The 10,773-nt window shown below is 35.8% G+C and overlaps 1 protein-coding gene across 1 annotated transcript; it reads right to left on the reverse strand.

Annotated features, from left to right (window-relative positions):
* Positions 1-380: 380 nt before the first annotated feature.
* LOC107458983 (zinc finger protein GIS2) lies at positions 381-4,186 on the reverse strand. Its single transcript, XM_016077197.3, has 4 exons — positions 3,981-4,186; positions 2,204-2,415; positions 1,761-1,853; positions 381-1,248 (listed from the first exon to the last, which is right to left on the reverse strand). Exons 2-4 carry the CDS (start codon positions 2,326-2,328, stop codon positions 702-704), a joined length of 765 nt encoding a protein of 254 aa, XP_015932683.1. The 5' UTR covers positions 2,329-2,415; positions 3,981-4,186; the 3' UTR covers positions 381-701.
* Positions 4,187-10,773: the final 6,587 nt, after the last annotated feature.

Below are 10,773 nucleotides of genomic sequence, written 5' to 3' on the forward strand. Positions count from 1 at the left end.
TATTTAAAATTTAATATCATTAAAAAAATAAGACAAATTTATATAAAGACTAATTTGATCAAATTTTAAAATTTTAGAGATAAAAATAGCTTCCATGTATATTTTCAGAGACTATTTTAAATGTAAATAAATTTATTGCAGGTCAAAACACGTTGCATTAACCTCGTTATCATACCACATTATACTTAATGTAGCATATTATCATCTAACTAACAGAAAGACTAATTTATAAAATAAAAAAATCATGAAAACCAATTTATAGAATAAAAAATCATGAAAACCAATTTATAGAATGAATCATCTTTCAAAGACAAATTTAATTATAAACCCTATTTTTTTTTTTCTTTAAAAAGAATTATACAAATACATGAACGGTAACATTTTAGACAATAATGACATTCACACGAGGTTTTAATTTTAGTTAAAAACTAGTACATAATTGTTTTTTGGGTACAAAAACTAGTGCATCATTCAATCTCCAGCCAACAACCACAAAAACTTGTACCGGATTAACCGTAAACACCCTCATCATGGAACACGATTCATACAATAAGAAATCTCTTACAGGTACTGAATAATTATTCCTAAAGCAAGCAGTCACAACTCTGAAATGCAAATAATGGCATTATAACCGCATCTCTCCAACGGGGAAAACAGAGGAAAAAACACAAACGTAAACCTTAAAGTGTCATCCATGACCATCAGTACCGCCTGGGATAACGATCCACAAATCGACCTGAAGGGCACTCATATGCCAGGTGACCACGACCTCCACAATTGTGACAAATCATCAGAGGTCCCATGCAGTCCCGACTCATGTGACCCAATTGCTGGCAATTCCGGCATACAACATCTCGGTAACCACCACCACCCCCACGCATACCACCACTGGTGCCACGATCTCCAAGCATGTTAGCTTTTGGACACTGTCTAGCTACATGCCCAGAAACATTGCACAAGTTACAAATGGGATCATTTGGACAATCACGTGCCAGGTGCCCTGTCTTCCTACAGTTGTTGCATGCTTTCTCATTGGTGCATTCAGCTGCAATATGACCCTGTTTATAACAGTTGTTGCACAACCTCAAGTCCCCTGGTGGCATTGGAGGTGCTGTGCACTCCCTTGCCCGATGTCCAACTTTACCACAGGTATGGCAGATGCCTTCATTTGGACAGTTGCTAGCCACGTGCCCAGGTTCTTTACAATTCCAGCACAACGATTTTGTGGTGCATTCAGAAGCAATGTGCCTGATCAAACATTCAAATGCATAATTAATCATAAGCCACTCTAGCCATACTACTTGTATGAATACCAAATAGTTGACATCAAAGAACTAATGACAACATAAATAATCTTGTTCTTCCAAAATATAGATACTGAATATATTCAAATTAACAATGGAAGATCTGCTAAAAGAAGACAGATTGCCAGTTCAGCTCCGGGCTCCCACATCCTGGCTCAGGTAAGATGCGAATAATAATTAAGAATTGGAAATTGTGTTGCCCTGGTGATAACCTATAACTATTAGTCTTGTTTCTTGTATATGAGGAACTAACATTTGCAATCAGATTAAGGAGGAAAACAGATTTTATTCACACAAAATAATGAGAAAAAATAACATTTAGAATTACTGAATCAAATTAAATGCAAATGATATGAATGTTGGATATCATGATTAGAGTGGTACACATATAAGGTGGTGATTGGAATCTAATGATTACGTGCTCGACCATTAAGAAGCCAAGAATAAGTTCCATACCCAGGGAGTCCACAATTGTGGCAAATTGCGACATTTGGGCATTCCCTAGCATAATGACCAGGTCTCTTGCAGTTCTTACACAAATTGTCTCGGCTGAAAAAGAAAGCAAAGACAGAGAAAAAGCACTGTTATCATTTGTGAGGAGATCCATGCCAAGACACTATTAAAGCCTAAGTGCAAGGAGTATGCCACTTAGAAATTTATGAAGAAAAAATCAAACGAAACCACTTTATATGTTCCAAAGGCAAAGCCAAAAATAACAGTAAATAATTGGGCCAAGCTTAAGGTTTTATAAATGTTATAATTATGATCCAAATCTTCTCATAGCAAAGCACAAATTCAATCTTCTTCAGCAGTTTAGCTTCCCCAACAAGCACATTAAGCATTAAGCATAGAAAACGAATGGTAATTAAATTATTACGAAAAAAAAAGGAAAAGAAAACCTGAAACCCCGACGTGAATCTCTCCTGTAAGGTGCATCACGATATGAAAATCGATCAGAGCGGATCTTACGATCCATTGGGCTCCTGCTCCTGCTTCTGCTTCGGCTCCTGCTGTCAGAACTCATTTTCAATTTTTTGTCTTTACTAACCTCTACCACAACTGATCAGCAAAACCACCACCACAACCAACACCACCAGCCGCAGCCTCCTCCCTGTCCACATCACAGCCACACATATCCATGATCATCCAGAAGCCAAGCCAAACCAAAACCCCTTGCCTCCCCTTTCATAATATAAAACCCGCAAATTCCAACAGTATACAACATGAAATGTCAACATGCATTCCATCTCACATCAATCAAATATCACTTTACTCATCACCAAAAACTTGATAACAAGTCCCTGGACGACATTCTTCATATATTTAATACTTCTCAGAAACAGTAACATTCTCACATAAGATCAACATAAGCTTCAGGGGGAAAATTCAAAAGGATATCACTCCACCCTTTCAGCAATTTAGCTAACCTGGTAGAGATGAATGAATATGAAAAAGATCATACTGGAGTAATGACAGTATTTGGTGAAATTTTGCCCTAGTATGATAACATAGAAGTAGCTTTTGAAGAAGTTAAAAACATACAATATCCTACCCAAAAAAAAAAAACCCTAGCGTTTGATTCATCAATCATGTAAGCAGGTTTAGCATCAAGGGAAGAACCCCAACAAGCTCCCCTTCTTCCAAGCATCTTCATCAACACACATACAAAGCCCCTTCAATGCTCTTCACCACACCCTTCACTTCTCTTTTCTTTTCTTCTACAAGTCTTATCTTCTCAGGTACTCTCTTATCCCATTATCACTTTTCATTATTCTCCTGTTCTCTAACAATAAAAATTTGGTACATATTGCCATGTTTTGCTAACATGTATTATTGGCAGTTACATCCTACCCAAATCTGAAACACAGCCTTTCACCATCACCTTCTACACTTTCAATTTTTTATGGTACATTATCAATTGTTTAGATTCACCTTATTTATGCATAGTTGTGCTAGGGATATTCATTTCATACTTCTATTACTTTAACTTCCTAGATCGAGATTATATAGCCATTCTTTGATATATGAAGAAATCAGTTAACAGTTGACAGTGGCATGTCAGGTCCAGATAAAACAGCTGGCATGCCAACACAAGGTAAAGAAGCATCACATCATCTGACTCAGGACCATATTGATGCTTCTGGGCCTAATGATCTATCTCTAATAGCAGTATAGCACTATCTATCTCCCATTTTTCTCTCTTGAACAGACATAGCATTGTGAAATTATGCATGTCACACCTCAAAGATTGTTTTCAACGGATAAATGTGTCATGCCATTAGTAAGGGTTTGATATTTACGAATCTTAGTGTGTATCTTTGTCCATAAAAAACAATTCAATTATACTTTAACGTGTATTTTTGTCCATCCCAAACTCTTTTATGTGTACTTTGTCTATTTGCTCAAGACAAAAAAGAAGCAAAACACAATCAGTACATTGGGCACATCTAAGAACATGTTGATTGTTGCATAGGAGTCAATTCTACAACGGAAATTACAGCAAACCACCAACCAAATCCACATAGCAACATAAAACAGATGCGAATAAACATTTTAATAGAGGGTTTAACAAGATCGGACGGGGGAAGTCGCAAACGCGTAAAAAGATTTTGCAAATCCGAATTTTTTTTTCAACGAATTTCTTGCAACCAGGCATGCGAAAAAGAAGAATCGAACCTTCGGATTCGAGTATGGAGAATGGCGAGATACTGAATCTATCTCAGAAGAGCTCAGCACACGGAGGGTGGTAGCTTGATCTTCTGATACGACAAGCGAGTGGGGGAGATGAATGGTGTCGTCGAAGAGTTTAGCTACTACAGCGGCACAGAATTAGGAATTTCTTAAGTTAGGGTATCTTCACTTCTTCAGATATCAGATATATCAGATAAAAGGTCTTTTTGTTTTTTGGACTTCAGATTTATTAAAAAAAGTTGAAAGGTTTCTATTTGTTTCGGGTCTATCTTGTGGGCCAATATCCATGTACTTTTGATAGGCTTTATTTGATTGGGCTACCCTAATCAAAGTGGCCTGGGTGGGTCGTCAATCATTTCTTTTTTTCCAAATTAGTTATTGCATCTCTTTTTCTCCTTATCTCTTTGTCAAGGAAAAATGTACCTCCCATCATAGTAGATGCTAGATACTGACTTTATCATAGTCATCTATGCTCACTTTGTCTGCAGCATTTTTATAAAATAAAGTCGTTAGAGGGTCGTAATATTTGTTTCATATTTGAACAAATACTTAATAGATATTAATATAAGCATTATATCTTATGAGTAAATACCTATTGTGCGGTACTATGTAATATTTTACTACAGAATTTTATGGTTAAGTCGTAAAACATAAGCAATATTCACGTAAATAGAAACTGAAAACGAGAAAAAGGATAAAGAGTATAAACATAGAAAGTAGAATATCAATGGTACAAAATATCAAACTCCAAACTTGACCTGCAAAGCTAAGGCCGGCTGGAGAATATACATATATACATACATATCCCAACACAACCCAAAATACATAAAAGTATGTACATGGTTCTCCATAAAAGTCTATAAGAGAATTAAATATAAAGTACATGTGGAGAAGAGTTTACACACACACATAGCAAAATAACAAAATATAGCATCCCAACTTTGCCTGCAATAGGAACCTCCAGACGCTCACCGAGGCGCATCTTGACCTCTATCTGAAAAATGAGAACATATGTATAGAATAAGAACCGGAGGTTCTCAGCATGGTAACGGTGTCCACATTAATAATATATAAGGTCCCAGGAAAGTCAGAGGTAATCCTAGAACTCCAAAACTCATATTAAAACTTAGAGTTATACTTTAAACCAAAAATCAGGTGAACTATTTATGGTACTTAGATTTTAGTCCAATTTTAACTTAACACCTCAATCTCTCATTCCTACAATGCTAGACAATAGGGGTGTTCAAAACCGAACAAAATCGAGTAACCGAACTAAAAAAACTGAAAACCGAACAAATAAAAAATCGAAAAAACCGAATAAATAACACTTTGCTATTTTTTGCGGTTTGGTTCGATTTTTGGTTCTTCCAGTAAAAGTCCTAACCAAACCGAACCGAACCGAGTTACTTAAAAAACCTTAAATAAATCAACCCCCAACCCAAAGTAGATGACTTAACCAGCAGCACTCATTCAATAACTCTCCGCCCTCTCCACTCTTCACACTTGATCACTCCACAATCCACAACACCACTGGAAACTCCTCTTCCCACCTTCCACAAAGCCGTCATCCTCTTAACTCCTGACGTTGCCGGACAGAACCCTCGCGGCGGCCCTTCCTCGTCGCTTTTCCCCCTTCCCGGCACGGTCCTTTCTTTCTCTTCCCGCCTTCGTCGTCGTCCTCCACACACAGTAGCCCTGCTCCTCCACTCCTTGTCTCTCCACGCACGAGGAGCTATAGTCATCCTCCATGCACAGCAGCCGCCGTGTCCGCGTAGTCCCTGTTTTCGCTATCTGGGCCCGCCGTGTCGTCCTCCCTGCACTATTGTCTGCGTCTAGAATGGAGCCCTAGGTGTTGGTTCTTGATTTTTTTTTCTGAACTTTTTTTCCTTCTAATTTTTAATTGGTACTGATTTTCTAATTCTAATTATGATGATTTTCAATTTGTTATGATGATTGGTTTTGATCTATTTTTGTTCTAAGCCAATGTGAACAAAGACAATAATTATCTTTGGGAGTGATGGAAGATTGGGTTAAGACCAACGATTTGATCAAATCGAAGAACTTCACTTTGTGTGAATCAAGTATAGTGGTGTTTTGCTTCTTTATTTTCTTATGGCTTCCTTTTATTTTTTATTTAGTACTCTTAGAAATTAGATTTGCTTTGATAAAAGAAGCTCAATTAATTGTCAGTAACCAATTAAAATGAGATCCATACCAATGAGTGATCTTAATTTTAAGATATTGCATGTTGTTATAACTTCTGTTGAGTATTTGTTGTTGCCAAAAACTTGGAAATTGTTAGAGTATTTTTTCAATCTATTTTATTTTGTTGTTGGAAACTTTTGTTGAGGACTTGTTGGAAATTTGTGAATTGTGATTGAGTATTTGTTCAATATATTTTATTATTATTTAATTTATTTTGTTTTGTTGCTGAAACTTCTGTTTAATCTATTTTATTTGATTATTGTTTAATTTGCAATATTCACACATTGTGAAATCGTTATTAGCTTATTGGTTATTGGATGTATTTGTTGAATGTATTTCTCCTCCTAAAATGTATTTTGTTCTTATAATTCAGATGGAAATATTATATATGTGTAACTATTTTCTTTGGGAATAGAATGCCAATTCCAATCAATACATGAAATTAGAAATGTTTAAACGTAAGTTTACCGACTAATGTCTATTAGTTGCTTACACTTTACTATTTTTTATACTTGTCATGACTCTAACCGTAACTTTTAGACTTTTTTTTCTGAAATTTTAAAAAATCGAACAAACCGAACCAAATCAAACCGATATTAATTGGTTTGGTTTGGTTTGGATGGTCTCAAAAAATAAAACGAACCAAACCAAACTGCATAATTAAAATAACATTGGATCGGATGAGTTTTTGTTAAAAAACTGAACCAAACCGCAAACCGAACACCCTACCAGACAAGGAGTATTTCAGTTGTACAGACATACAATACAGACAAAAAATATAGATAGGATGCAATTACAGCAAATAAATCAGATAGCAGTTAGTCACAGATAAGCAATTAGGCAAACCAAAACAAATGCATACACAAACAAGTGCATATGATGCATGTCTGTCCTACGGCTAATGAGCTCATTTGTCGGTTATATAGTCAACCCGACATGTCCGGTAGCTAACTCGAGCATTGTCTCTCTGTTACGCACAAATATCTCAGCACATCGGCTGATCGTTAAAGGGAGAGTGCCCTGTCACCATTAGAGGGAATATGTGCCCTGTCACCATTAGAGGAAATAGGTGTCGTGTCACCTTTACAACCAGAGAGAAAACACAGACATATTCATCATCAATCATCCTCAATCATGTCTCATTTATCATATTCATTCATTTTCAATCAATCATCATCAAGTTCAATTAGTCTTTTCATCTTAGCTATCATTCATCACGTAGTCAGCATTTCAACACTTCTCAAGCTTAAATCACAACTTCACAATCTTTCTTCACTCCCAAGTTACCACCCTCTCATGGTTTAACCCCCTCATCATGATTAAAACTAAGTTTTGGGGTCTTAGAGAGTAAAAATATAGGTTTAGAGGTCAGAAAATAAGTTTAAAATAAAAAATCTACTTTTTCCAAAAACAGGGGTCTAGCGTAAGCGAGCTCTGTCTGCGTACGTGAGTACACTGGATAGAGGCGAATGGCCATGTATGCATGTCATGTCTCGCGTACGCGGGAGTGTAATTTACTATTTCGCATACGTGACCCTTGTCCGTGTACACAATTTCCCCTAGACAGTGGCGAATTCCCGTATACGCAACCATATGTCTGTGTATGTGGGACCTGTATTTTCTCAAAAAGCTCTTATAAATCTGCAGAAATACTTTTGCACACCAAACTTCTGATGCGTATAACTTTTTCGTTAAAAACTATTTTTAGTCTGTTATTTGAACGACGTAAACTTCATCGATTTGATTTTCATATGAAATAAGTTTGGTAAAGTTTGAGGGTCCGGAAGCTGAGTTATGGCCCACCAAATTTTGGTCAGAAACCAGTCTTTTGCCAAAAATTCTAAACCTCTATTTTTACCATTTTCTCAACTCAATACCAATATTCCAAGCTTCAAACAACACCCAAAACAAACTAAACCGTATCTCAATGCTTCTCATTCACTCCATAACATACCAATACACAATTTCATCATGTTCAACCCAATAGTCCATATTCAAGACAACTTTATAGATAATCAGCAATATATCAACATCAATCATTAAAATCATCATTTCATCAACATCAACCACATTCATATCAATGACCATCAATCCAACCATACCACATCAATTCAACACAATTTGCATCAACTAAAACCACTAAATATACCCCAAACACATAATTCAACTTATCCTAGGTCGTATAACTTAAGTTTTCACGTTACATTATATATTACCTATAAGAAACTAAAACCATACTTATTCCTGTGTGTTCTACCCTTCTTATTTATTCTGGTGTTCTTTACTTTGTTTTAATCTATATGTCCGATTATAGAATATAGATACATACCAAGAAAGTGATTGAGGCCATTGTTTGATTCTAGCTCACCATTCCCAAATTAGCCTACCTTCTACATCACCATTGTTAGCCCCCTTGAGCCTTTAAATCCCCTCTTGTTTTATAACCACATTACTAGCCTTAAGCAAAAAAATAAAATAAGAATCCCAACTTGAATCCTTAGTTAGTTTAAAAAAGATTTTGTGTAAAATTTAAGTGTAGGAAATTTTATGGGAACATGGGATGATAGAAAAGTAGGAAATTAAATTAAACAAGTTATGTAAAAATAATTTGGGAAGTATGCTCATGTGAAGTCAAAATAAATTAATTACCATGTGAAAAAAAAGTTTTTATTTTCAATAAGGGGACACAACTTCCCCAGTTACAAAATAAAAAGAGTTAATGCACATGGGGCAATGTTGAATTTTAATACATGAGTTTGCAACATAAAGTGGGAAAATTTGGGTAAATAGGTAAAGAAGCTTGGCTTTACAAAGTATGTATGTTAGGTGAGACCTTAGACTAATCAAGGATTCACTTATTAGCTCACTTAGCCTTATACATATACCTTTACCTTTACCTCGGTCCCATTACAGCTTTAATCAAAGACCTCATGATTTTTGTATGCCTATATTCTATAATTGTTGATTGGATAGATGAAGAACAAAGTTATGGAAAACAAGAATAAAAAGAAGAATAGAGTGATTAACCCAATAAACACTGAGTGACTAGAGAGTAAACACAAAATCCAGTAAGGGTTCAATAGCTCATCACCATATATCTCTACTTCTATTATTAATTGTCTTGCAAGTTTGAAAAATATTTTATTTACCCATCTCAATTGTAAAAGTGCCTTAACATTATCTAAGGTTGGCTATACATATATGATTCCTTGAGAATGTGAATTAATTTAACTACATGTAAAGTTTTATATATAAGTGGATAATAACTAGATTTGCATGACTCATTTAGGTAGATGCATTTAGAATAGATTGCATTGCATGAGATTCCACCACTTTACCTTACTCTTTATCTTGGATTTAGCATGAGCACATGCTATTGTTTAAGTGTGGGGAGGTTGATAAACCCATATTTTATGATATAATTTGTGCTGAATTTAAGTGTTTTATTCAATCCTTCACCCACTTATGCATGTAAAATTGCATGGTTTCACCTTCCCTTCCTTATTATGAGATGTATGTGAAAAACATGTTTTCTAGGCTTTAAAAGTATTAATTTTAATTATCTTTTATTGCCATTCGATGCCGTGATTCGTGTGTTGAGTAATTTCAGATCTTCTAAGGCAGGAATGACTTAAAGGATGAAAAGGAAACATGCGAAAGTGGAAGGAAAGCATAAAATGGAGTTTTTGAAGAAACTGGCAGCGATGCGATCGCATGGGCGACGCAGCCGCATGCCAGCGCGAAATGGCAATGACGCGATCGCATGATTGACGCGATCGCGCGCCACAAGCGAAACGCATATGACGCGGGCGCATGACTGAAGCAACCGCGTGACAAGGAAAATTCCACATGATGCGACCGCGTGACCCACGCGGATGCGTGACAGAGGCCACGCACCAGAAATTACTGAAAGCGATCCCAGCAATTTCTGAAGCCCTTTTTGGCCCAAATCCAAGTCCAGAAAGCATAGACCAGAGGTTATAAAGTGGGGAAATGCATCCATTCACATTCATGCTTTCATAATTCATAATTTTTAGTTTAGATGTAGTTTTTAGAGAGAGAGGCTCTCTTCTATCTCTTAGGATTTAGGATTAGGATTCCTCTTAAAGGATTTAGGAATATTTTCATCTTCTTCAATTACATGTTCAATGTTCCTTTTATTTATTTCCTCAATTTAGTTTATGGATTTCTATGTTCAACTCAACTTCTTTATTTGGCTACAACTGCCCATGTTACATTTGATATCTTTATTAATTCATGATTTTGAGGTATTTCAGATCTAAGATTCTTATTTAGCTTTTTATATTATTGGCTTTAATTGATTAACTGGAAGCTCTTGAGTTATCAACTATTCATGATTGATTGTTATGTCGACTAATTAACTGGAATTCCACTAACTCTAGTCTTTCCTTAGGAGTTGGCTAGGACTTGGGAAATCTAACCAATTGGTTCACTTGACTTTTCCTTGCTTACGCAAAGGTTAACTAAGTGGGATTAACTTCCATTCTCATAGGAGTAACTGGGATAGGACTTCCGAATTTTCATATCTTGGCAAGAGTTTATTTTATAGTTA

The sequence above is a fragment of the Arachis duranensis genome, chromosome 7 (assembly GCF_000817695.3).
Source record: "Arachis duranensis cultivar V14167 chromosome 7, aradu.V14167.gnm2.J7QH, whole genome shotgun sequence".
Classification (NCBI taxonomy): Eukaryota; Viridiplantae; Streptophyta; class Magnoliopsida; order Fabales; family Fabaceae; genus Arachis; species Arachis duranensis.